The sequence below is a fragment of the Podarcis liolepis genome, assembly GCF_965112155.1.
Source record: "Podarcis liolepis genome assembly, chromosome: 14".
NCBI lineage: Eukaryota > Metazoa > Chordata > Lepidosauria > Squamata > Lacertidae > Podarcis > Podarcis liolepis.
In genome coordinates this window covers 25,398,264-25,425,461 of record NC_139569.1, presented here as the reverse complement: position 1 = coordinate 25,425,461, position 27,198 = coordinate 25,398,264, and the positions used below count along the sequence as shown (strand labels likewise).

Genomic DNA, 27,198 nt, shown 5'->3' with positions numbered 1-27,198 from the left:
ATAGACTGAGCTCTGCTTCCCAGGCCCCCCACTGCTTGCTTACCTTCCAAGCCAGCCTGTAGCCACACCTGACTTGGAAGAGTCACCTTCCTTCACCACAAAGGGTCGCAGGCTAAGCCATTCAAGGTTGCTCATATAGGGATGTCTGAGGAGGACACCACCCTTGTTCTGGAAAGACATCCCAAAACGGTGCTCAGAGGGCTGGATTAAGACCTTTGGAGGCCCTATGCCATGAAAAGATTTTGAATATCTAATTCAAAATATAAACAATAATAAACTGCAAAATAAAATTTTACTTTTTGAAATGAAACGAAAACTACAGTAAGATGGAAAGTAATGTTTATTTTTGCATAGTTGTAGAAATGACGTTTGTGTTCAGCTGCACCATATGGTCCAAGGGGAAATTCCTTCTCTTGATGCCCTAAGCCCATACTTATTTTGCTTAATGCTTAATCCAGCCCTGGGCAGAGAGACTAGGCTGAGCACAGGAGACGCTGTTACACCCAGCAGGACCACGCATCTCTGTGGATTTATGGCTGATGGTGCAAACGTCACATTAAAGATTCATATTGATTTTCAATTGTATTTTATTGCTCCTTTTCACAGAACCAGAGAATTGTAGAGTTGGGAAAGTCCCCAAGGGTCATCTAGTCCAACCTACTGCAATTAATTATCTCTGAGACTGTAATGCAGTAAAAAATACCCTTTGAATTCTATGGAACTGGACCCTTGGAGCCCGGTTTGGCTTCCTCTCCTGAGGCTTCCAAGGTTGACGCTGCTCCCCAGCCCCGAAGGAATGCCCAGCTGCGAGGCCACGTGGAAAGCAGTCACAACGGCACTTTGACCTCCAGCCAGTGTTTTTGCTTTCTTTATTAATGCCACGTCAGACTCAACTAGAACCGGAAATCCCCTTAGGGTCTCAGTGCCAATGCCAGGCTGCCAACCCCAGAGCACTTTTAAAAAGAGAGAGAGAAGTGGTCAAGTCCGTGGCTGTGGGATGCTCTGCAGTCCACAGGAAGGTGTTTGAGCTTCGTGGAAGGCTTGACATGGAAGCTCTATTGAAAGTTCGGTTGGCTGTTTTGCTTCAACAGGTCAGCTGCAAAGGGCTCTCTGGATCCGTGCGCTAGCCTCTCTGGGCCCCAAGGAGACCATCATCTCAGCAACGCTGGGTCCTTCCTGAAATGGACAGGGAGGTTACTGCAGAAAGGGAGGGGGAGCCCTTGCCACCCGGGAAGGAACACCTCCCTACTTGAAAACAGGAGCTCCTGAAGCTTTGTGGAAGCTAGAATCTGAGAGGCCTCCATTACAGCCTTCCCTCTTCCGTATTCCTACCACAATTCCATTGACGGGTGCTCTACAACCTTTCTAGCTGCAGTACCACCACCCCTCCTGAATAAACGGCCTCGGCCTGAAGGGGCGTCTCCACCTCCATCGTTCTGCCCAGACACTGAGGTCCAGCTCCGAGGGCCTTCTGGCGGTTCCCTCCCTATGAGAAGTAAGGCTACAGGGAACCAGGCATAGGGCCTTCTTGGTGGTGGTGCCCACCCTGTGGAATGCCCTCCCACCAGATGTCAAGGAAATAAACAAGTATCTGACTTTTAGAAAACATCTGAAGGCAGCTTCCTATGATTTCAGCACTGCCCAATAAATGGAATAACATTTAAAAAACTGGCATCCTGTATTAGGTGTTTAGCTGGCATCTTCATGTTGCCATTCAGGCGCAAAGTAAAGACTTGCTTATCAGGGCATGCCTCGGGGTGTGGGGAGGGCTCACAGAATCATAGGGTTGGAAGGGACCCAGAGGATCGTCTAGTCCAGTGTTTTTCAACCTTTTTTGGGCAAAGGCACACTTGTTTCATGAAAAAAATCATGAGGCACACCACCACTGTGTGCGGAGAGGGAGATGTCAGAGCCCCGCTGCTCTCTATGGGGAATCGGATGACAGCGGACCGCCTGTCCGCTCTCATCCGATCCCATCCGATCTGATCCCCACCCAGGACGGATGGAAAATAGGGTGGACACAGTCCGACGCCCGCAGAGTGGGCGAAAATTTGACATTTTTTTTTAATCTTTTGAATTTTTCATTTTTTCCCACGGCACACCAGGCAACATCTCGCGGCACACTAGTGTGCCGCGGAACAGTGGTTGAAAAACACTGGTCTAGTCCAATCCCCCGCAATGCAGGAATATGCAGCTGTCCCTGAATGGAGATTGAACCTGCAACTTTGGCGTTGTCAGCACCATGCTCTAACCAACTGAGCTATCCATCCTCATTCTTGGTTTTATTCTAGCTCTAGCTTGACCTGTGGGTTTTTGCTCATACCTTTTCATTATTAATTGTCAGGAATGGTCCATCCGTGTTAACTGATTTCAAGTATTTTTATTGTTATAAGCCACCGATTTGCTGAAAATGAGGTACAATTAATTTTAGGTCAGCCTTAGTCAATGTGCTGCCCTCTGTGTTTTGGACTACAACTCCCATCAGCCCCAACATGATATGGCTAGGGCTGATGGGAGTTGTAGTCCAAAATACCACAAGTCTACCAGGATGGCTCTTTCAATTATTTTAAAGAGATGTAGCAACTACCACTGAGGTCCATTAGTAGAGCCAAGCCAGCTATTGGCTTTCAAAGCAGAGCAATTCAGATGATGAGATTTGGGAAGCAGGGCCAGGGGAAATTTACCTTCTGGCCACTGAGGGCCAAGCGGAGAAGTCTCATCATGCCACTGTATGGGGTCCCACTTATCTGCTCCTGAAGCCGCCTCAGGTCTTTGCCCAGCTCCTCTGGGGTCAGAGCAGCCACCGGCTGTTCCAGCAACCTTTGGAAAGAAAAGAAGAAAAAAGGATATTACTTTAAACTCATTTTTCTAAACTGTGGCTCAGTTTTCATTTGGAAAAGCTACTGCCAAGTGATTTGTCGTATCCATTTTGCAGGGCAGGTTGTTTCACTTGCAGAAGACCCTTCATGCGGCAAGAGTCATAGAATTGTAGACATGGAAGGGACCACGAGGGTCATCTAGCCCAACCCCCTGCAATGCCCAATATGGGGCTCAAATGTGGGGGAATCTTTTGCCCAACATGGGGCTCAAACCCACAACCCTGAGATTAAGAGTTTCATACTTTACCAGCTGAGATAATGTAAGGTTCTACTGTTTATTTACCATATGAGGGAGACCGGCTGAAAACAAGCGCTTACTCCAGCATGGAAAGTACCTGCTGTCACTCAGGTGAGGAGGAAGGTGGAGGAGGCCAGACCTCTAGGTGGCTGCAACATCCCAATGGGTTAAAAAAACAACAACAGGCAAGATCCAGGGCAACTCACCTGAGAACCAGCCTTCCTATTTTGTCTGCCTCTGCTGAAATGGTTTGTAGCTCCTCGTGAGGCACGGAGGGCCGGATCCACAAGAAAGAATACTTGGGTGACACCAAGTCCTTGAGGCGGCTTATGTGACCCTGGAGAGGAAGGACCACTGAGGATCAGAGAGACAGGCAGATAGGTTCCCCTGGCTGGAGCCCCCACCGAAACACCACATCTCTCCCTGCCCCACGGCATCTTCTTACCTTCAAGCTGAAGAGTTTCCAGCTAGGAAACATATATAGCATGAAGTTTGCCTGGCACCTTCATTATACACCTTTAGGCGCCAGGCAAAAATGTTCCTTTTTAACCAGGCCTTTGGTTGATCTGTTTGACATCCTATAGCCTTCTAAAATGTGGCTCTTTTCTGGGTGTGTGTTATTGGGTTGTTGTTTTTATTCTGATTATACAGTGGTACCTCTAGTTACAAACTTACCATATTTTTCGCTCTATAAGACGCACCAGACCACAAGACACACCTAGTTTTTGGAGGAGGAAAACAAGGAAAAAAATGTTCTGAATCTCAGAAGCCAGAACAGCAAGAGGGATTGCTGCGCAGTGAAAGCAGCAATCCCTCTTGCTGTTCTGGCTTCTGGGATAGCTGCGCAGCCTGCATTCGCTCCATAAGACGCAAACACATTTCCCCTTACTTTTTAGGAGGGAAAAAGTGAGTCTTATAGAGCAAAAAATACGGTAATTCTTTCCGGAGGTCTGTTCTTAACCTGAAACTGTTCTTAACAAGAGGCGTGCTTTTGCTAATGGGGCCTCTTGCTGCTGCTGTGCCGCTGGCACATGTTTTCCGTTCTCATCCTGGGGCAAAGTTCTCAATTCGAGGTAACCACTGTTTAGTGTATTTTTTGTTTCTATGGAAGCCGCCCAGAGTGGCTGGGGAAACCCAGCCAGATGGGCAGGGCACAAATAATAAATTTATTATTATTATTATTATTATTATTATTATTATTATTATTATTATTAGTTGTTGTTGTGATCTTTCCTGTGAACCGCCCTGAGATCTCCGGGTATAAGGCGGTATATAAACTCTAATAATAATAATAATAATAATAATAATAATAATAATAATAATGCAAATATTGAGGCACCCAGTCACTCAGTGCCACCAGTGTATGGAAATCATCTGGCTCATTTAAGCCTGTATATAGAACCTTTGTTCATCATAATGATGAAACACACAGGTGGAGGACACTGTTATTTTTATATATCTTTATTATTTGTAAAGGAAATCTGTGTCTGAGTTAACACTTCATTATCCCTTAGGAGACGTGCTGTATCTTTTGTGCTCCCAGGATGTGACGCTTTGCGGTGTTAATATTTAGGGCCTTTGTTTACTTTACTTTTGTTATGTTGGCATAACATAAAAACAAAAAAACACAAGAAAGCAAAGAGGCAGGCGCACTTGTGCACAGACACACACACCCTCTTTCCCCAGCTATGCCTGACTTACCATTCTAAGCAGCAGCACCTGCTCCACGTAGCCCTTCTCAAGGACCTCCCGGTCTACCACCTGGTTCCCGTAGGTCTCCTCCACAGAGGCCTGCACCTCTGCCACCAGCTCTTGCCGTTGCAGGTCATCTTCAATCCGACGGGTCAAGTGGATCCTGTGCACACACACACAAAGCCACTTCATAGCATCATACAACTGAAGAGTTGGAAAGGACCTGAGGAGCATTTAATCCATCTCCCTGCAGTACTAGAATATGCAGCTAGAATATCCACATGGGTATCGAACCTGCAGCCTTGACATTGTCAGCAGCATGCTTTAACTGGCTGAGCTATAAGGGGTGGGATGAACTTTTAGGGATACACTTCCTCAGTTTCTCAGCGATGCCTGTTTGCACCCTCTGTGACATCTTGTTTTTTCTTCCCTGAATGCAGCCTGACTTCAAGGAGGAGGCAGAAGAGACCCCTGAGCTGGAGGGGGACTGGGCTCTAAGGAAGGGAACAGGGAAGGGGACCAAAAGGTGATGCTCAGCAGATGCAGACCCCCCCCCCAGGGGGTAAACAGCCTGCAGATCAACAGCCAACCAGGAAGTGCACAGAAGCTGGTGCTACCCCGCCCCTCTGGTTCCTCCACCTGTTGAACTCGGACAGCTTCTCAAGATCCAGCAGGGCCGAGTGCCTTTCAATCCTGCTCACGTTGAACTCCTCAATCAGCTCCTTCAACGTCCTGCCCATCCGGTTATCTGCAAAAGAAACCAAGAGTTCCGATTAGATTTTGATTAGATTGATTAAAATCTCAAACAGAATTTAATTAATTAATTCATCAACATTGATGATAATTATTTCCACCTCTACCACCAGCCTGCAGCTCCCTTGCCCAGGTAATCCAACTGCCCCCCACTTTGGGACCCACTGGAATCAATGGCACACAACTCTAGGATTCCACGGAGAAGCAACAGCGATGGGCTAAGCAGAAAATGTCCTGGGAGGCCTCAGGAAGCCCAGTGACTACCTACTGAGGAGGGACCAGCTCCAGGAGAGACTCCACTGAACACAGTCATTTGCCAAGACAGGGTGAAAAAGCGGGACACCCATAATTTTATAAGAAGGATTCAACCATAAGCAGAGAATTCACACCAACTGAGCCAGCCGGCTGGGGTGCCGAGAGCTACGGCCTCCTTACCTGCAAATCCAGAGCCACAATTTGTCATGATGTCCAGCAGGGCTTCGGGCAACCAGCCATCCTGCGCAAGCTGCTCCACAAAGATGTCCCCTTGCCTCTTGGAAAGCTTGCTGCCGTCTTTGTTCAGGAGCAGCGGGAGGTGGCCAAATTGAGGTGGGTCCCAGCCAAAGGCCCTGTAGAGGAGGAGGTGCTTGGAGGTGGAGATGAGCCACTCTGCCCCCCGCAGGACATGGCTGATCCCCATGACGTGGTCATCCACCACGTTGGCCAGGTGGTAGGTGGGGAAGCCATCGCTCTTCAGGATCACCGGATCCCCTTCGACGCTGGCGACAACGTGCTTGCTCCAGCCATGGATCAGGTCGCAGAAGGGTTCCGAGTTCTCCTCCAGGCGGAAGCGCATGACAGAGTCAGTGCCCTGAGACACCTTCTCAGCCACCTGCTTGGGGCTCAGGTGGCGGCACCTGTTGTCATATCTGTAAGGAGAGGGGCAGGGTTAGGAATCATATCGGAAGCTGCAGCAGCAGCAGCAGCAGCAGCAGCAGCAGAAGGCTTCATCTGTAACCTAAGCTGCTGGTTCTCATTCAACTGAACCAACACAAAACGCCAAGGCTTTGAGAAACCCAGAATCCCAGCTGACCGGACCACCCTGCCTTTGATGGAGGCAGGAAACATGTCTCCAGAACTTGTACTTTTACAGGGGTTGCACACTGGCACTTTGGAACTCCCTGCCTGTTGATTTTTTTATTATTCATTTGCAGTATTTATAGCCCACAGTATTTTCAATCCCGGAGTGGGGAACAAAGCAATGAAAATAAGGAAAAACAACGTATAAAAGTCACAAAAACAGGTACAATAAACAACTAAGGTAAACAAGGAAAATTACAGGAACGAAAAGCCTGTATTTCCAATTTAACCAAATACCTAGGTAAAAACAAGCAAATCATTTGAGCAGATTTATTTCAAACAGATCCATTGTGGTGTAGTGGTTAGTGTGCTGGACTAAGACCTGGGCGGCTGGGGTTCGAATCCCCACTCAGCCATAAAGCTCAATAGGGGGGGGCAGTCACTGCCTCTCAGCCTGGCCTACCTCACTGTCTGTAAGGATAAAAAGAGGAAAGGGAAAATCATGTATGCCACTTTAAGCTCCTTGAAGGAAAGGTGGGATATAAACAAAAGAAAAAGAAAAAAGAAGACAAACAGATGGTCTGAGCGATAGTTCCCATCCCCTTTTCAATTATGGCTGCTGACTCTGTCCCTCTCTGTCTCTCCCACAAAGAGAACCTGTACTCTGTGGCTTTTGAACAACTTAACACATTTTTGCCCCCACCCCCAAACCCTCCAAGTTCTCACTCTGAGCAGGATAAATTGTTGCCCACAAGCAGCCATAGCAAAAGATCTCCCAAGCCCTTCTCCACAGTAGCAACAGAGCAATGAACATATACTAAGGAAATTTGGGGAGGGGGCGTCAGGCCACAGCTAGTGCTTCTCTCTCCTTTTAGATTCACAGAATTAGTCCAACTCCTTGCCATGCATTAGCCAAAGGTCCTTGCTCTATTGTTCCAGATACTGCTGGAGATTGAGAAACAGGCCCCTGAAGCCGATAAGCCTGATAAGGCAAATACTGGCCTTTCCCGGCCATCAAGGCCATCCCTGAGTGTAAGCATGCTGGATCAAGGCCAGAAGTCCACAGAGCCCCACACGGACAATTCTTTGGACTCACTCAGCCCTGCCTCCTGATTCCCCATCAGCCAAATGTCAGCCCCCATCCCACCCGCATTCAGGACTTTCCTTGGAAGAACGCAGAATTGTCAAAGGCAGAGAGACGTGTAGCAATCCTGCAGGACCCAGGTTGCATCAGCAGCCATGCAGAGAGCACACCCAGGTCTAACCTCCACCTGATCCTTACCGCGGCGTCTGCCGGTTCCTCAGAGCCTCTTTCTTCAGCAGCTCCAGGCGCTGGGGGGTGCAAAAGCAGCGGTAGGCAGCCCCCTTTTCCAGAAGCAGCTCTGCAGCTTCCCTGTATAGGCTGAGTCGCTGGGATTGCTGGTAGGGGGCCGCTGGGCCGCCCCGGCGAGGGCTCTCTTCGGGTGGGATGCCTGCAAGGGGAGGCAGGGGACAGCTCTTCAGAAGCAACCAAGAGCAAAGGGATCCCAAACGTGGTCCACCCTGCCCTCCCGTGGACCACTTGGAAATTGCTGAGGATGGTCAAGAGCTGCTGCCGCCAGGCACAAGGTGTGCTGCCCACTCGCCTGCCATTTTGTCACTCCCCTCAGTCATGACACCCAGGGCGGACTGCTCCCACCGCACCCCTCTTCCTACGCCTCTGGGGGAACTCGAGTGCAAGTTTAGAAAAGTGCAGACAGAGATAGTCTTACGGTGACTCAGATCATTTAAATCCCAGAGAGGCTTGAAGTCCCCACATCCCATAATCACATGATGATTTTATTAGGTGAAGGAGTGGTGACTCATTATCTGCTCCCCTGATTTTTTTAAAAAAATCCCCATTCCCAGGTCACTTAAATCCCAACTCGTTGGACTGTGCTGCAGCCCAGTGGTCAATACACACATTTCCCCCTTTTAAACAAGGTTTTTTCTGACGGAAATGCCTATAGCAAGAGTTAGAGGAAGATAGCCCGAAGTATAAAAGGGCAGGTAATCTTGCAAAAGAGGTCCAAACCTCAGGCACGAGTGGGCACCCCAGTGACAAAAGCATCAAGAAGTAGGCAGGTGAGTTAGGCACCTGTGAGAGTGCAGCCACAGGGCGAGGAGGCCAGAGCAATCAACCCTTTCCCTTTTTGGATCTTGCAAATCCCAACATTCCAAACAGAAAAACTATAACAAAGAAAATGCACATTATGCAGGTGAGAAAACAAATCAAGTGTGGGAGGGAGCCATCCAATTTCTGAACACAGAGTGTCAGATGTACAATTCTTTGCTTGCTGGACAGAAGTCACATGTGTCTAAAGTGTGGTGGATAACTCACCATCAGCAAATAAATTTGTTTCCTTGAGGCCAAGGCAGCTGACCTGGAGATTGTGTTTTGCTTGGGTTTTTTGCAAGTAAGCAAGGAAACAAGGAGAGGGGAGTCTGAGCCCCTTTCTATGAGGTTAAGCATCAGGGAGGGTGGATAACTTGCTGAGAGTGATGGGGCAGCTGTCCTGTTCTCCAAGGTGGTTTATGATGATGATGATGATGATGATGGGGGGGAGAGTGGGGGTGGCAAGAGGAGGGAGCAGGAATATTTTCTATTTCCCCACTCCCTGGATAAGACAGAAAAACCAAGAACAAAGAGACCTATATTGGCTCCCAGTACGTTTCCGAGCACAATCCAAAATGCTGGTGCTGACCTTTAAAACCCTAAATGGACTCCGCCCTGTATACCTGAAGAAGCATCTCCACCCCCAACATCCAGCCTGGACACCGAGAGCCAGCTCCGAGGGCCCTCACTGTGAGAAGTGAAGCTACAAGGAGCCAGGCAGAGGGCCTTCTCGGTAGTGGCACCCACCCTGTGGAACGCCCTCCCATCAGATGTAAAGAAGATAACAAACTATACAACCTTGGGAAGACATCTGAAGGTAGCCCTGCATAGGGAAGTTTTAAAATGTTTAATGCAACCCAGTCAGATGGGCGGGGTATAAATAATAAAATTGTTATTATTATTTCAGTGGTGCCTCGCAAGACGAAAAGAATCCGTTCTATGATTCTCTTCGTCTAGCGGTTTTTTCGTCTTGCGAAGCAAGCCCATTGACGGATTAGCAGATTAGCGCTATTAGCGGCTTTTAGCGGCTTATCTGCTGATCGGAACAGCTGATAAGCGGCTTAGCGGCTTCCTCCCCCCGGAAGGAAAAAAACCCCGCAGGAACTCGCAAGACATTTTCGTCTTGCGAAGCAAGCCCATAGGAGATTCGTTTTGCGAAGCACCTCCAAAATGGAAAACTCTTTCGTCTAGCGAGTTTTCCGTCTTGCGAGGCATTCGTCTTGCGGGGCACCACTGTATTAAGGATCTGATCATCTTGCACTGCTTCCCTGAGGAAACCTGGCAAAGGATGCAACCCCACACACTGTTTGGCCCCTGTGTTAGAGCCTGAACTGCACGCATGTGTGGGGAAGAAGAATTACCTGCCCATTCCAGCATATCTTCTATGCCTTCAGCAGCCCCGGGCACCACCCGGCTTTGGTCTGTGTCCTCCAGTCTGAGGATGAAGCTCCCTTGGTGTTTCTTGGCAAAAATGTAGTTGTACAAAGCAGTCCGCAGGCCACCTAGGTGCAGGAACCCTGCAGAGCACATAGAAAAGGAAGAACAGGGTACATGAGGCACAACTCTGGTGCTATAATCTGAGGCTGTTTGCTGTTCTAGCTGAAAAGAGAACCTCCACATCAAGAGTCATTCCACTTCCAATTACATGAGCAGGAGAGAAGTGAATGGTTTGAAATGTGCAAGCAGTTGAAAAATATCTTCCTTCTCAAAATAATATTAGAATTCAGGCTGGCTGGTTCAGAACATGCAATGCATATCACAACCCCAAGAGAGAGAGGAGACTGTTTACTTAGTTAACTTTAAAAAGAGGAATAGGCAAAAGTAGGGAGAAAAGGTGTGCTGAGAGATGTTAACAGTGAAATGGAACTCCATGTTCAAGAGTGTTGGGATTCGCAGGATGCTGAATAAGTCTGCAGGCTTCAACAGGCTCATGCAATACTCTGTGAAGTGCTGGGTCAGAGTGACTCAGCAGGAATGTGATTGGCTATCACCTGTTTTAAAAGGAAAGCCTGTTCAACAGTAATTGTGGTTGTGCTGTGGTGTGTTGGTGCTGTGGTGGAGAGTATTCGTTTGCCTCAAGGTGCAGGCACTCTGTATGAACTGCTTTTGTAAATACTTGTATATAGCTCACATTAAAAGACTGCACTAAAGAACCTGGGACTCTGAGCGTTCTGCTAAAAGCGCTGCGAGGAATTCGCGACAAAGAGCAGTCTACCTCTGATTAACAAAGGATTATGAGCTTCCCAGAAACATGCACTTGGCCTTTTTGGGATGCAGCTGTGATGGAATAGAATTTCCACCTTCTGCAACCAGCACTGTTATGATGGCAGTTGCAAGGCAAACTATATGGAGATCACCAGGTTGGGGAAGGCTGAATAAGATAGGTTTTCGGTCTGATCCATGCACCTGGGCAATTATTGTGCTATCCCCACATATCCAACTTCACCTGGGTTCAGGGACCTTCAACCACAAGGGTAAGCAAACTTCAGGCTTCCATGATCTACTCTGATTTCTACTGAGACACCTTTGACAACCCTCCCTTTGTTTTTGTTCATCCCACACCAAGGGCATAACAGCAGCCTCTCAGCTCCAAGGACAGTCATAAAAACCAAGAGGCATTCAATTAGGCCTGCACAACTCATGATTCATGAAGCTGACTAGATCCCACCATTGGTGGTTACTTATATATAACTCAATGAGCAAGTGTGTAGCGGTCAGAGGCCTAGGATCTTGGGAGACCACATTTTTTTTAATGACTAAGTTGTTTTTAATATAGTTTGAATAATGTAACCCATCCTGGGACCTTAGTGTGAAGGGCAGGTAAAAAAATTGATACTTATTAATACTTGTTATATGGCTATGCATAATCATTTAGACATAGCGTGGTTCCCATTTATAGCCAACAATAGTGTATTACACAAACCTCCAATGACTCATGCATTGCTATGGAATGGGTTATTTGCCTTTCCCTGATGGGTTCTCTTAAACCTGTTTCAGACTATCCCTTTGTTGTTGTTGATGATGGCACAGTTACAGCTGCGGGGTTTGTTCTCTTTTTATTTCTCTGCACATCGTATTGACTTTTTACAGCTGTAGTTTCAGCAAACCAGCAAACACGTATTTTTAAAAATATGATAATATCCGATTTGGCGAATCGTTTTTGCAAAGTGCCCGGGAAGGCAGCACGAAAGCACCCGAATAACCCTAATCATGTCAGGCAGCGGCCCAAGGAAGTCTCCGCGGCTTCGGCAGCTTGGCGAGGAGCTCCGCGTGGCTCCGGGGCAGCTCACCTGTGGGGCTGGGCGCGAACCTCACCCGCACGCCGGACCCCCGGACTGCGCCTCGTAAGGCATCCCCCGCCGCTGCAGCCCCCAGTCCCATGGCGGCGGCGGCAGCAGCGGCCTTCCAGCTGTAGACTCAACAGGCAGCGGCAGAAGCGCACGTGGTCTAACACAAGGCCCCGCCCCCCGCGCTCCATTGGCTACATCCTGTCGCTCATTCAGTTTCCGACAGGAACAAGGGGCGGAGCCAGACTTAAAGAAACAGATACAGACAGGTAGCCGTGTTGGTCTGCCATAGTCAAAATAAAAAGAATCCTTCCAGTAGCACCTTAAAGACCAACAGTTGGTCTTTAAGGTGCTACTGGAAGGATTTTTTTTATTTTAAAGAAACAGAGTCCTCGCTGCGGCCGCAGAAATGAGGCAACGCCGAAGTGGGACCAAATACTATCAGTTTTACTTCTTATTTTTTTAATTAATTTAAATTTTCAATAGTATCTTTATTTTTCTATTCTATATTAAGGGGAGGAAGAGAGGGTGGATTTTTTTTTTATATACATTATTTTTGCGGGGTTTTTTGGCTAATAGAACCTGGATCAAGCTGTTCCAATCAATTTATTCTTTATATACGTGTGTGCGTATTTATATTATTTATTTCATAAAATGTGTACACTGCCTGATTGTAAAAAAAACACACCTTTTCAAGCAGTTTACAAATATAAGAAACAATATATATGAAACAATTATCAATAAGACAAGTTAGCAACAATAATCTAAAACTTTAGTATATGGCAGCACAGCAAATTAGCTAGAAGGCTGACCACTGGTGTCTCCTTTGCATCCTGCTTGGGGTGGGCTTCCCAGAGGAGGATGCACCTAATTGGCCACTGCCCCTATAAGAGACAGGCTTGCAGCGGAGCTCCAAGGGCCACCCTTCTCTAGGTAAGACAACCTTAGCTGAGAGGCAGAGCAACTGCCTGCTATGCAAAAGGTCCTGGGTGGGAAAGAGTCCCTGCCAGAGTTCCTGGAGACTGGCTGTGCTAAGTAACTATGTTCCTGTAAAAGCAACCAGTGTCTTGTGGCAAAAAAAAAGGACTAGTAATTTTATTCTGATTAGCTTCCATTTATTGGCTGTCTGGTCCTGTGTTCTCCTGCTCCACTGAGGCTCTTTTGAGGCGTGTTGAGAACTTGGCTTTTGATAGTGCTGTTTTATTAGCTGTATTGTAATACACGTATTTTTAATATTGTTTTAATTCTGTCAGAGTTTAATAACTTTTCAATGGTTGTCTTATATATATATTTAGCTTTTTTGTATTTTATCTGTGTTGTTTTTATTTGTGGAAGCCACCCTGAGTCGCCTTGTGGGGTAAAACAAGAAGAGACAGAGGCGGCAGCAAGAAGGCGGTGGTCAAAACTGTGTCAAATATTTAATAAATAATAATTAAATAATATTTATTTATTTTTTCTTTTTTTTTAAAGCGTCATTCCCTTTTCTATCTTTCTTTAAGGCTTTTCCATCGCCTCTCCAGCTTGGGCGACTTGCAAAACCAAACCACGTGGAACTTCAACGCTACAGCGGAGCAGCCTCCACCAACTTCGTGCCCTCCACCGGGCTTTTGGACTACAACTCCCATCAGCCCCTGCCGCCACAACAGCCATGTTGGCTGGCTGACTGTGGGGGAAGGAGGTGGCGGGAGCCGTAGTCCAAAACATCCGGACCGGCGAGCGAAGGTTTCGAGGCGGAAGGGGCGGGCTACGGAGGCCGACGGAGGCCAATCCGGACCGCCCGGCGCTTTTCCCGGCACCCCCCCGGGCGGGTTGTACACAATCATCATGGCTGCCGCCTCTGCCACCCCCGGTGCGCGCGCGAGAGAGAGCGGGGTCCGCCAGGGGCGGGGGCGCGCGGAGGGAAACAGGGGGCAAGGCCTGGGCTGTACACATTGGTGGTGGGCGACCCCCGGCCTTCCCTCTCCCCTTGCCAGGGCAGCCCCAAACTCCCCCCTCAATGCAGCGACTAGGCTGGGTTGGGCTGGAGGTTCACCCTCACCTGCCTCCCCTCTCTCGGCCTCGTGCCTTGAGCCACTTTTTCCTAAAGCGCCACCCACCCAGGAAAGATTCGGAGGGTCTTCCTCGGGGGAGGCGCCCTGGCACGAGGGAGGGGAGTTTCCCAGGCGGGTAGCCGAGGTCTGCCTGGCTTCAGCCCTGACACGGGCTGGGCCCGCTAAATTGGGGGCGGGTGCAGAGGCGGGGGGGTGTAGGGAGAAGCACTGCAAGGCATAGGAGTGAGGAAAGTAGTGTTCTGCTCACCAAGCGGGTACAATTGGGGGAGGCACTCCAGTACTGGAATAAGTGCTATTAAACAAAGAGAAAATAGTTACTGTTGGGAGTGTTTTGAGCTGACTCTGTACCTTCCGCTGACATCATTCAGCCCTGACTGAAGTCTTAATCTGGATTGGTGGGGGTTTTTGTTTTTATTTTGAGTGTTGTCCCAAAACAGCGCATAAGGAGTGTATGTATACAGATCCAACCTCTCTCAAGGGGGCTGTTCTCATTTGCTTCCTTTCTTTGCAGATTCGGATGACACCAGCATGGATGCAGAAGCTGAGAATCCGCCTCTAGACTGCAGGGATGGCAGCGATCCTCTTTCTGCTGAGAAACCTTTGGAGACTGATGATCCTCAAAGTGATCCACCTGACCCACAGGCTTCTGTCAGCAATGGCGGCGATTCTGAGATTGGGAAAGAGCTGGTTGAGCTAAAAATTATCTGGAACAAAAATAAGTATGACTTGAAGTTCCCACTTGATAACACAGGGGCTGACCTGAAGCAGAAAATCCACTCACTCACAGGTGAGGCTGTCTGTGTTTTATGGAGAGGTAATTCTACCACGTGACCTTCCCATCATATCTGGAAGAAATTCCTGCGTTAAAAAGTCTTCCCTGTTGATTCCTTCTTTGCTAGGCCTTCCACCTGCAATGCAGAAGGTCATGTTCAAAGGACTTCTACCAGAGGATAAAACTTTACGGGAAATCAAAGTGATCAATGGAGCAAAAATAATGGTGGTTGGCTCAACTATCAATGATGTCTTGGCAGTAAACACACCGAAAGATGCTGCTCAGCAGGAAGTGAAATCAGAAGAGACCAAAAAGGAGCCCCTTTGCAGACAAAAGGTTGGTTACAACTGCCAGTCTAGGTAGCTTGTTTGGACTGAAGGTGTACATGGATCTCCCAGGTAAAATGGGAGTACCCCTTTTGACCATAGACCAGTTAAAAGGAAGGACCTTGAGGTCCATGTGCTTCGGTGAAAGGTTAACTTGAAGCTCCTTATCTTGATAATTCCTGCAGCAGCCTTCTGGTTAGATCACTATTCCAATAACTGAGAGAGCAAGTTGCCTAAAAACTATCTTCAAGTCCAAGGTTGAAGAGCCATTTGAACTCTATTTAACTTTAGTGGAACGGACAGTGTAGTGACTGTAATTTAACAATAAATAACATTTTGTAGCCAAATGGTGCTGCCCTTTAGGTAGTCCTGTTGAATTTGGCCTTTGTCACCTTTGGCCGATAGCTAATTCTGCTATCAACTGGCCAGTTTTGAGGTGGGAATCTCTGTGAGACCTTTTCATGCTTTCCTTTGCAAAGTTACTAATGTGATAGTTTTCACCAAAGTTGTGGTGTAAACTCTTGAATTTTAGGGAAGTGTGTGAATTTATAACTACTGATAGACAGAATACATACTATGCATTTCTTGATTGCATTTGGATTGTGTGACTAAGATAAGAGGTAACTAGTTGCCTGTGTACCTTCTTGAAATTCTTAAAAATCTCAATATGTTAGCAAGTAGGTAGATGGGAAAATCTTCTAGGCTTTTGTCATGTTTATTTTTTATTTCCGCTTTGTTACAGCAACACAGGAAAGTGTTAGATAAAGGAAAACCTGAAGATGTGATGCCTTCTGTCAAGGGTGCCCAGGTGTGTGAGTAGGCTGTATCATTGTTGAGGTCCATAGGAGCCAGTGGCAGTTTCTGGGGCTCTTCCTTCTCTCCTACACTTGTGTCCTGTAGAGGAGGGTGGCTTTTTTAACTTTGTGCTGTAAAGCTGGCAGAAGCTTCCTGTTGTTCACAGAAGACCTCTGTTCTCGACTTCTTAGGAGCGCCTGCCAACTGTTCCTTTATCGGGCATGTACAACAAATCGGGTGGAAAAGTGCGGCTCACCTTTAAACTCGAACAAGATCAGCTCTGGATTGGCACTAAAGGTAGGTGCTCAAAATTATATACTTTGGAGGGACCTGAAGACTTATCTCTGGGAGAGTACTGATGGCATGTTTAGCGTTTCACAGCTGACCCCTTGCAAGATTTCTGAGCCTGTAGAGTCATCCTGTTCGGGTGATGGTTTAGGAGCAACAGGTAGAAATATGCTACAGTTCATGTGAAGCTTGAGCAGAAAAGGCATTGGTGATTTAGATACCCTAGAGTGCATTTCCTGTACATCTTTGGCCAATCAATAATTTGGCCCGCTTGAAGGGTTTGACCTACCTAATATATGAGGGCTTTTGTGGCACTTCAGTGTTTAATACTCTGCCTGTGCCCTTTGTGTCTGTTGTGCAGGAGTCTTTTTGTGGTGGGGAGTTGAGCTGCTTGTGTCCCAAGAACCATCCTGGAGGGAGGCTCTGAAAGTGCTGAAACATTGAGAGCACTGGCATTCTGCACACACGCACGCCAGTGGCACTTTGTTTATTTATATACCACTGTCTCATAAATACCAGAACATTGCACAGGGGCTGGGCAGAGTGGGGGACCATTAAAAGCAGAACTTGCAGTACAGAGGGTCCTTAGAAAGAGATTTTGTTGATCTGGCTGGCTGGTTGAACTCTGTGTAGTATTTTAGTGGCTCTGTAAGCTGCACTTCCTGCTCGTTTGCAGCCCCAGGCTTTCTTTAGATGCAAAACTGGATTGAGCAGGCATGATGCGTGGAGTTGAAAGGGCTAAAGAGTCTGTGGGAAATTATGGGTATTTCTGAGTTTCATTTAACAAGGCTAGTTGAGGAGCAGCATACTTTTGCTACACTCTGGTTTCCATTGAAAGCTGGGGCTTACTAGTTTAGGTGTTTTTGACCCTCACACAGAGCAACAGGCACCGTGTAGCCCAAACTAAGCTGTTGTATCTCCCATTTGGTTTCAGCAGCAGCTAAGCTCATGCTTAATTCTCACCAGATGAAATTAATGGGCACAAAGTGCTTTTGGCCTCAGTCACAACTGTGGTTGTGTAATCTCTGTATTATGACTTCTTAATGGTTACTGATATGGCTGAATAATATTCTAATGCAGTAATGGCCAATTTCATTATATGGGGTTTGGTTTTTCCCAATCCAACTCCTTAACAGTAGGAGCACTTCAACCATCACCTGTTCTTGCAGCAGCCCAGGGTCAGGCACCTGGTAGTTCACATCTCTGCCTGGCAAATGGCCCTACCATTGGGGAAAGAGAGAGACCATCTGAGTGCCTCAGCAGGGGGATCTTCTCCTTTTGCAAAAGGGCACATCTGTTGACTAGGACAGATGTGAAATGTGACACTCTTATTATGCTGGCCTTGGACCAGCTTCACATAGGGAGGAAATATGCTGATAAGAGGTTGAAATGCATTCTCATTTTGTCGCTGTGTGGTGTTGCAGACAGACCATGCTTTTGTTTTGTTTCTTTAATTCTATCTGATTTCTTGCCACCGGAATGGTTTAGGGGGTGAACTAGGGAAACAGCAAGAACTTTAAGGATTAAGCTGCGTATGGGGTTTATAAACTTCTTTTGTCTGGTGCAGTTTTGAGAAAGCCTTTGCTTTTTCATACATTCTGATGGGATGGAGAAGGTCTGGAAGGAAGAGCGGAGGAATGGTGTGAAATGTCATCCTGCCCGAGTTGACATGTTTTATTTCAATGCAGAAAGAACAGAAAAGTTGCCTATGGGGTCTATCAAGAACGTGGTGAGTGAACCTATCGAAGGACATGAGGATTATCACATGATGGTAAGGAACGGTCCTCTGCAAATACTGCACCTGAACTTTTGCAGATGTTAAGCCCAGGGTTTCAGGAGAAGACTACATTCCTATGAGCAAAAGCAGTCAGCATAAGGGCTAATTCAGAGAGAAGCCTTTCTTCCTCCGGTACCCTTCATGCAGCACTCTCCATAGAGAGGATCATATTCCCTGCTTTTTACCCTGCAAGAAGACTCCGCATTCAGTGAACTCCCGTGAATTGTCTGCCTCTCTTCTATTTTCTACAGAGGAAGTACTTCTCCCTTCAGTGGACAGAAAAACACAGGGGCACAGGGCCTCTACTTACATAACAATCTCATTAACTCTTTGGTTTATTTGCCACTTGAAAGGAGAGTTTATGCGTCTCCTTCTCTTTCCTCCTCTCACAAATAGAACTGAAGTTGGTGTTGAGGTGAGGACCAAGGGGTGTGTTTGTGGCCCTCTGGATGTTTCTGAACTACAACTCCCATCAGCTAGCATGGCCAGTGGTCAAGAAGGATGATCATGATTGGAGTTGTAGTACAGTTGGATGCAGCAGCTGACTGGTTTGCACAAGTGCAGGAGTAAATAATTGAAGCAGAACACCTGGGGGGGAGGGGAGGTGCAATGTGTGAGCACAGAGCTCATTCCAGAAGCACCAAACCGTGATTTGGCTTTTATATTCTGAGCCCAGTTGGCAAAATGCATAATGTCTCTGCGTGTGAACAAAGTAGTATCCGGTTAAGATTCACCTTTCTTGAGGCAAGCCGATATTCTCTGCCTCAACTACTTTGTCTGTAATATGGAGATGCTGGTGTTTAGTGATGGCCTACATTGCTTGGTTGTTGTAAGGGTTTGGGGATAACGTACATGAAATACTTTGAACACCTGAATATGTATAAACAGAAAGTGTCTGATACCAGTTGCTGAAAACCACAGGAGGAGAGAGTGCTCTTGTGCTCAAATCCTGCTTGTGTGTTTCCCAAAAGAGGCATCTGCTTCGCTACTGGAAGAACAGAATGCTGAACTAGGTGGGCCATTGGCCTGATCCAGCAGGCTTTCTTATATTCTTCAATGTTTTGAGAGAGAGAACTGCTGCTCCTCAGGAAACTACTGGATCTGGCTTGGTCCCAGTGTTGAATGAGGTGGCCATAGTTTGAGAGACCTTAATCCTGAGCCTCCTGTTCTTCTTCTCCCACATCTTCCAGGCCTTCCAGCTGGGTCCTACTGAAGCCTCTTACTACTGGGTCTATTGGGTGCCTACTCAATACGTCGATGCCATCAAGGACACAGTGCTGGGGAAGTGGCAGTATTTTTGAAGGCACGCTCACCTCTGGCACTGGAGACTGACATGAACCTAAGGACACTGCTAGGAGAGGCCTGGACATGGGTCGTCCTGGAACTTCTTATCGATACGATCTCAAAGAGGCCTGGGAGGACGCCAGAGGTGGGGATCTCTCGCCATTAGTTTATTTTTAACTTAAAAAGTGCAGCAGCAGCCTTTGTTCGGCAGCCCAGCTTCAACCATATTTAAAAACAAAAAGCAAATATGATGGAAATCAATAAACCTTAATTCACAAACCACTGTGTGTAATACACTTTAACTGTGCCAGGTGTACTAGCCCTTCTGGTTTTCTGTTTCTGCAAGGAGAAAAACGCTGACACACCGCTGAGGATTTTCTACATGATTTGGACAAGAGACAGATATTTTCGTAACTCTTCATTAACAAGCATTATGGTTTGTTTTGAGGTATGCGCTTGTGACTGGGAGCTTGAGAAGTAGGTTTCTCTCTCTCCTTTTTAATACTAAAAGAAAACTTTTAAATGGTATGCAAACTTGGGGTTTCAGAAGCCATATCTTCCTTGTCCTTAAGTTTCCTGGTAGCTTTTCTGGTAGCAAAATGGGACAACTCTCACTCTTAACCCAAAGATGCTTGACTCCTTTTTCAGATGCTGGCAATGATTCTTTAGTGGAGTTTTTCATGCCTGTTACTGAGAGGAAGGAAGCTTAATAACGCAGGAGGCTTGCAGCCATGCTGGACTGTTGCTTACTCTGTTCTGTGTTCCGCCATTCTCTCTTTCTCCCTTTCTGCTACCATTATTAGGGGGATCTAGACTGCCTTAAGAAGCATTTCTTGGCTATCCCTGTTGTTACCAAGAATTACTTTGCAGCTAGCTTGTGGGTTTGTTATCTCTTGTTTTACGTATAACATTTGCTCTGCATCCAGACCGCATCCAGTATCACCCTAGCATCAGTGGGGCCTCTGAATGTGTGTACAGTCACACAGCTGCCTCAATGTGCTCAGAAGGGAGGTCCCTCCCTGTGTTCAAAGAAGAGACACGGCTGGTCTGTGTGAACATATGTGCTCTCCTGCGCATTCTAGAGATGCTGGGTTTGCAGCTGTTATCTACAGCAAGAGAGCACATTCTTCACACCCTTTAATATGGGGTTAGTGGCATTGTCAAATGTTTTAGCAACTTTTCCATAAAACGGTGGTTAAAATTGAACAAATGGTAGTCACTTGCTTTTTGTTCATTATACCAGAACTCTGCTCCACTGCGTGGCCTGTGGTGACTGAGGAAGACACAAATTTGCTTTAGAATACAGGGTTTTTTTCTGTTTGGTGCTCTTTATACCATATTTTCAGCTGAGCGAGTAGCTGGCCATCACCCTGTTCCTTGGCCCACTTGGGGGACCCTCAGGTGTCCTTGTACCCTGTCTTCCAAGTAGGTGTTCCTTGAGTCTTTGCCTAGGTGAACTTGGAGTGTGGCTTAACATCATGATTTGCATTGATCCTGGTAGGAACTGAACCAGAGTGAACTGTCATTCCAGCCTAGTTCATTCAGGATAAGTTCCCTAGGTTCATGTTTTTTAAGAACAACTCAGACAAATTGCATCCATAGACCTCCCTTGTTCAGTTGAGTTGGCCATCTTATTTTCTGCTGAGCTACTGTATAAATCTTTTTGTGCCTGGTGGGGGCACATTTCAAGAACCCTTGAAGTAATTTTGACTTCTGTGCCATCTAATTTTGTGGAAGTGACCAGTCTGGTTTTGATGATTGATTTCCCCGCTACTAAACATCACCAGGTGTGAATAGAGATATATAAAACTTCAAATGTTAATGCCATGGTTGGGTCAGGGCATGTTTTCCTGGAGAAAAAACAGGCATTTGGAGAAATTGAAATTTATGCAATTCTTTCTTACCAAACCTAAACCCAAGGCTGTTACTACTAACTATCCTGCATTTCATTCATGAATCTAAGAAGTATTGCAGCAGTCAATTGACTATAATCCTTCAAGTGCTACTTTCAAAAGCTTTTTATTCATCATCCTAGTAGTAGAAAAATATTGCATTACAGTTTTTTCAGTCTTTCCTCAAATGCCAAGTTTTTTACAATATCCCCCCCCCCCAAGTATATGTGTTAGGGTACCCAATTATTTTACACATCTCTACTAGTAACTCATAACTCCTACTTGCAACTAGTAACCTTAAATACTTACAGAGTAAGGTTGGCTGCAATTTTAGCATTGGGAACGTAAGACGCTGTCTTACCAGTTGCTAGGAATCGCAAGTGGGCAGAGTGCCGCTGCTCTCATGTTTCTGCTTGGAGGTTTGCACAGGAATTTGGTCAGCTGCTTTGAGAACAGGATTGTACTAGATGGGCAACCTTTGGCCAGACCCAATGGGCTTGTCCTCCATTCACCAGATCAGACAGTTGGTCTATATAGTTCAGTATTTACACTGGCTGTGGCTGTCCGGGGTTTGAGGCAAGCGTCTTTTTCCAGCCTTAATTGGAGGTGCCATTGGGGACTGAACTTGGAACCTTCTGCATGCAAGGCAGACACTGTACCACTTACAGCTCTTCTCCCTTCTGATTTCCTCATCCCAGGCGCCTTTGAAGGAAGGCTGTCTTTTAACTACCTGTCTATCATGGTATACTTCTCCTTAGTGCTGTAGTTCAATTCAAGGGTCGTTTGCCTCTGGTTTTCTTTGATCCCTGTGGTGCCCATCGTGAGCATCCTTTGTTGTGCATGGAGGGTGAGCCTCAGTCTGAGCTTTAGCTGCACCTGAAAACACCCCTGGCCCAGGTCTGTACCTCCTGGATTAGAAGACTACTTGATGTGAGCATTTCTAAACATTAGAGATCTGGTGTCAATGTCACCTGTCTTCTGCAAACATGTATCCCTGTCTGTTCCATTTCCATGAAAGTGACCTTACGGGATGCATCCACACAAATAATTACAACTAGTATTGAGGTTGTTTGTGCTTTAGGGGACGAGTGGGAAGCTGTAAGAAGGTGTGTGCCTTACATCTGTATTGTTGGCAGCTGTTTAGGAGCAGGAGTCCCTTTCCCCCCACAAGGGGGACTATACCGAGTGATGCTCAGGTGGGGCAGGGGCAGAAGAGGCCACTCTCTTTTGGTCTTCTTTCTAGAGACATCCTGCTTTAGGAGAACAGGAGGGACATCAGGGCACTTTCAGGGTTTCAATGGCTATGTTTTCTCTCCAAAGTTGGTGGCAGCGTGCCTGTGAATATCAGTTTCTGGGAATTGTGAGTGAGGGAAGTGTTGTTGCTCTCAATTCCTGGTTGTGGGCTTCCCTTTGGGGTATATGATTGGCCTCCGTGAGAACATGAGGCTGGACTTGATGGGCCCCCTTGGTCCTGATCCAGCAGCCTGGTTCCTCTTAATGTTCTTATATTGAAGGTAGTGGGTAATTGTGACATGTGGAAGGGAGTCTGATATGTGCAATACCAAACTGTTTGGCTGTTTGCTCCAGCTCCTTCCCGCAAGTGCTTCAACCCACCTTCTCAAGGAGTATGGCCTCTCTCTAGAAGGCAGAGCAACAATACAAGTAAATAGCATAGGAGTCCTGACAGTGGGTTGCCTGCTTCCTTGTGTACAAGGGCAGCTGAAGGTTTCCAAAGGACTTGCGCTAGGCTGGTTTCTCTCCAAAATTAACATTAAAGTGGCTCAAATCTTTCCCAGGAACATGCAGTTTAAAAGTGACTATGTACTTGCAAATTTCCAAGTGCTTCCTATTTGTGCAGCTAAAGGCACAATTTGTAACGGGCCATAAGTGCAGATAACGTGGTTGACATGGTCTATCCTTTTATAAGATGATGTGCTGATGCTTTGAGTTGCCTTCCAGTCTTTATATGTGAAGGGCATGTCTGCATAATTGGGGATGTGGGGAAACATCTGCATGGAATAGGTAAATGATTTCTAGGTTCAAGCATCTGTTGTCTTTTTCTCTCTCTAGAAGCAAGCCACAAATTCTTAGTCTCCAGTCTTCCTCAAGGCTCAACCATTTTTCAAAAATTTATCTGCATCATGGGCTAATGCCTTCGGAGCCCAGGGGATTTACTCAGCCCAAGCCTAAAGATCCATCTGAACTTTTAACATCTGCATTGTGGCTTTGTTTGAGCCACGGCCTCATTGAACTTAGTCCCACAACCTGTGTTTAGTGCCAAGACGAAAGCCTTGGAAATTGAGAAGTAAAGAAAATATAAGCAATTACCTCTGAGTATAAGCAGAGTGCCTTTCTCTTAACCTGTCAGGCTCCTCTTCTCTCTCCTTCCACCTCCCCCAACACACCTGGGACGCTGTATCCAACATCAGCTGTAACTCAGAGCAAACCCATTGAAATCAAAAGACCACATGTCCATTACTTTCAACGGGCCTCCTCTGAGTACAGTTAACATTGGAGCCAACCCTTGGGGTTATCGGGCAAGATTCCCTAGTGAGAGGGCTAGAGCTTCAGCTTAGCTTGAGTTCTTATTCTGATCTTTAGGCATTTGGAATGCAGCTCCAGCCCCACTTGAGCCCTTATGAATGATTCCACCTTTGATCCTGGAGGCAGCTTCAGGTACTGACTACGAACAAGCAGCTTTTTCAAGCTTGCTGCGTATTCACAACATCCTGCTGTGTCTTTTTCAGTCCATGTGTGTATCTGTACCCCTCTGTGATTCCTTCCTTGCAGGGGGTTGAACTAGGTGTCCCTTGGGGTGCATTCCATCTCTACAGTTCTATGATTCAAGTGAGCACATTTCGATAGCAGTGTGGCTGACCCTTGTAGGTGCTGGTAGTTGCAGTCCAAAACCGCTGGAAAGCGCCAGCTTGTGGAAGAGTACCTAATCTGACAACTCGTTGCACCCCATGTGCTTAGGAGAGGAGGACTTGAGTTTCCTCCAGCATGCCAATATTAATTGGGTTTCTATGCAAGAGAGGGGCAGCCACATTGATGCAGAAGGCTGAACTGGACGGCCTCAGTAGAACTGGCTTCCTAGTGCTGCTGGTGTTTTTGTTTTTCCCCTTCATTGTCTGCCCTGTCCTGCTGCCTGAGATATCATTATTTGCCTCTGCTTGCTTCCAAACTGCAGTCCCTTTCTGTGATGGAGTGTCTTTCTGCAGCTTGAAAGCATCGCTGCTTAAAAGCCTCCCTGGTGCCATGTTTACATGCAGGTTATATTCAGATCATTTAATGAGCCTGTTGGAAAACATTTGTTTGTGTGTGTACCTTCTTAAAGTGTCTCTGAGTGGAAAATGAGGTGTCTCTTCTTAGTGGAAGGAAATATCGAAGGACTTGACTTTAGATTACAGGTGCTGCTTTGGGCTGCTTATTAGGGAAGGCTTCAGCAGACACAAATAAGTGGGTGGGTGTTCCCCTGTTGGGGGGGGGGTTAATGAAAAAACCACCTTGGGAGCATATCTCCTTTCACCACTCCCATGATCTCCATCCTTTTTGAGGCAGATTTTCAGTTCTTTCTTTTTTAAAAAAAACTGCCAGGAAGGGGGGGGGGGAAACAGCCTCATGTTTCCAGCCCTGCTTTCCCCAACCAGGTATACTCCAGATGTTTTGGACTACAGCATTAATCAGCCCTAGCCATCATGGGAGATGTAGTTTAAAACATCTGGAGGACCTCTGGTTGGGAAAGGCATTTGTCTCAGTCTCATGGAGCAGAAACATCCCATGTAATGCTGGTGATTAGGAAATTACTCTGCATTTGGTGCCTAGGAAACGGGGGTGGTGTTCCAGGGCTAATCTTGCTCTTGCTGAGTTGTTGATTTTCTTTCCATTTTCTTAACCAGGGCCAAAAATCTAGGTTCTGTTGTGCAATGCATTTCTCCCACCCAAGGTGCCATATTTGGAGAACTCTCCTCCTCCAGACTTGCAGCCATAGGGAACTTCAGTATGCCCTTCTCCCAGCACGGACACATGCTAGCTGTTTGGTCTTACAGGACAGGCTTTCACCACTTGCCCTCCTCCCTCCTAGTCTCCCAGTCCTTCCAACAGACAAGAATGACCTGCCCACATCATGCCAACCCATTGTGGGCAGCTTCACAAGCAAATGGAGCGCCCAAGAAGGGCCCAAGCAGTGAAAGCAGCCAGCTGGGGTGTGGTTGGCATGCACATGTACATACAGACCTGTTTAACACTGGTATGGATGCATTTCAGGGGCTGGGATCTTGGTGTTCAGTATCAGGAAATCTTCCATCTCCCCCAGTATCCCTTCCTGTGTGAAGAGTTGCCCTGTGCTGGGGTGAATTTCTCTTGCGCCATCATGTGCCTGCCCTCTGAATCTTAGCCAGTTCCTTGCATGGGCAGAAGCTAGGCAGGCAGTGTGTCTATCCCAAATAGCCCAGCCTGATTCACCCTCATCCCAGGTCCTCTACAGAGCAGCAGTTTATCATTTCCAGGGCCGGTTATGGGAACAGGGAGGCATGAATGAGGCTGGGTAAACATTAAGTCTTAGACGTGCACTGCTGAAATATTTTTAAGTGTAACTTTGTCCGGCAATTATTCTCCTTGTTCTATTCTGTAAGATCAATCAGTCTTGTCAATTAAACTTTGATAATGAACACTTTTGGTTGTGTTGAGTGGTTTTTCACATGGTACCTGTTCCGCATAGTGCTATTGAAATTTTTTTGGTGGGGGGGTTGGAGGTGAGGAGGATGGCATCTCAAGGTAGCGTTGGGAAAGACTCGCTACCTGGAACCCCAGAGAGCTGCTTCCAGTCAGTGTTGACAATACTGAGCTAGATGGACCATTGGTCTGGCTCCATATAAGGCAGGCTTTGAGCGATGAAAGCCCACCCCCCACCCCTTCAGCAGTGAGGATATTTGGTAGAGAAACACATCTTTGTTGGGGATCCTCACATATAATGCTTATTACAAGTATCTCTAAATTACTAAGTAGGTGAAATAATACTTAAGAACGTAAGAACCACCTGCTGGAACAGGCTAGTGGCCCATCTGGCTCAGAATCCTATTCCCACAGTGGCCAACCAGATGCCCCAATGGGAAGCCAGCTAGCAGGACCAGAGCTCAAGAACACTCCTGTGATTTCCAGCAACTGGTATTCAGTTGACTGTAGATCCAAAGCAATAGCCACCATGGCTGGTAGCCATCGATAGCCCTCTCCTCCACAAATTTGTCCAATTTTATTTTAAAGACCTCCAAGTTGATGGACATCATTCGCTGCCTCCTGTGGAAGCAAGTTCCATAATTTTAACACTGCACTGTGTGAAGGAGTACAGTGGTACCTCGGGTTAAGAACTTAATTCGTTCTGGAGGTCCGTTCTTAACCTGAAACTGTTCTTAACCTGAAGCACCACTTTAGCTAATGGGGCCTCCCGCTGACGCTGGGCCGCCAGAGCATGATTTCTGTTCTCATCCTGAAGCAAAGTTCTTAACCCGAGGTACTATTTCTGGGTTAGCGGAGTCTGTAACCCGAGGTACCACTGTACTTGGCATCCCTGTTGAGTGGATAAAAAGCTACTCTGTGTTGGGCACAAAGGTTTAATATAACATCATGGAGCTGCTGGACTGGTCTTGGGCAGCTGTTCATGCAGCTCAGGAGTGAAGGCCAAAGAGAAGAGTTCCTGGTTGGCCTTGTAACGTCCTTCCAATGTGTTTCCTTCTCCGCCTGCGCAGTTTTTTGTCCAGCACTTCCTGCTAGTGAGATCTGTGGGCAGATTGTGGTTTCCAGGATGTATCTGAAAAGGTGTGTGAGAGCAGCACTGCCAGCTCATAACCCAGCTCTCCTTACTTTCACTGGGAGGGAGATCTGGAGTTCAAAATGCCAGCTGAGGGGGGGGGGGGTCTGGACTTGGGGAAAGGGCTGTTCTTTTTTCCAAACTCAAAAAAGGAAGGGCTCGTTG

At 46.9% G+C, this 27,198-nt stretch overlaps 2 protein-coding genes across 3 annotated transcripts; one reads left to right on the top strand and one right to left on the bottom strand.

Annotated features, from left to right (window-relative positions):
- Positions 1-322: 322 nt before the first annotated feature.
- Positions 323-12,242, bottom strand: EARS2 (glutamyl-tRNA synthetase 2, mitochondrial). Its single transcript, XM_083476168.1, has 9 exons — positions 12,046-12,242; positions 10,117-10,272; positions 7,904-8,093; positions 5,998-6,470; positions 5,449-5,557; positions 4,819-4,972; positions 3,324-3,454; positions 2,685-2,820; positions 323-1,176 (listed from the first exon to the last, which is right to left on the bottom strand). The coding sequence occupies exons 1-9, from the start codon at positions 12,134-12,136 to the stop codon at positions 1,093-1,095; spliced, it is 1,524 nt and encodes a 507-aa protein (XP_083332294.1). The 5' UTR covers positions 12,137-12,242; the 3' UTR covers positions 323-1,092.
- Positions 12,243-12,934: 692 nt separating this feature from the next.
- Positions 12,935-25,899, top strand: UBFD1 (ubiquitin family domain containing 1). 2 transcript variants are annotated; one of them, XM_083476102.1, is made up of 8 exons: positions 12,935-12,975; positions 13,542-13,891; positions 14,605-14,880; positions 14,993-15,201; positions 15,934-15,999; positions 16,178-16,283; positions 17,963-18,045; positions 19,242-25,899. In XM_083476102.1, the coding sequence occupies exons 2-8, from the start codon at positions 13,867-13,869 to the stop codon at positions 19,350-19,352; spliced, it is 876 nt and encodes a 291-aa protein (XP_083332228.1). In that variant the 5' UTR covers positions 12,935-12,975; positions 13,542-13,866; the 3' UTR covers positions 19,353-25,899. The 2 variants fall into 2 exon arrangements, 1 of the variants encoding a protein (XP_083332228.1); XR_014519377.1 differs by lacking the exon at positions 12,935-12,975 and having other exon boundaries at positions 13,715-13,891; positions 19,242-24,094; positions 24,271-25,899.
- Positions 25,900-27,198: the final 1,299 nt, after the last annotated feature.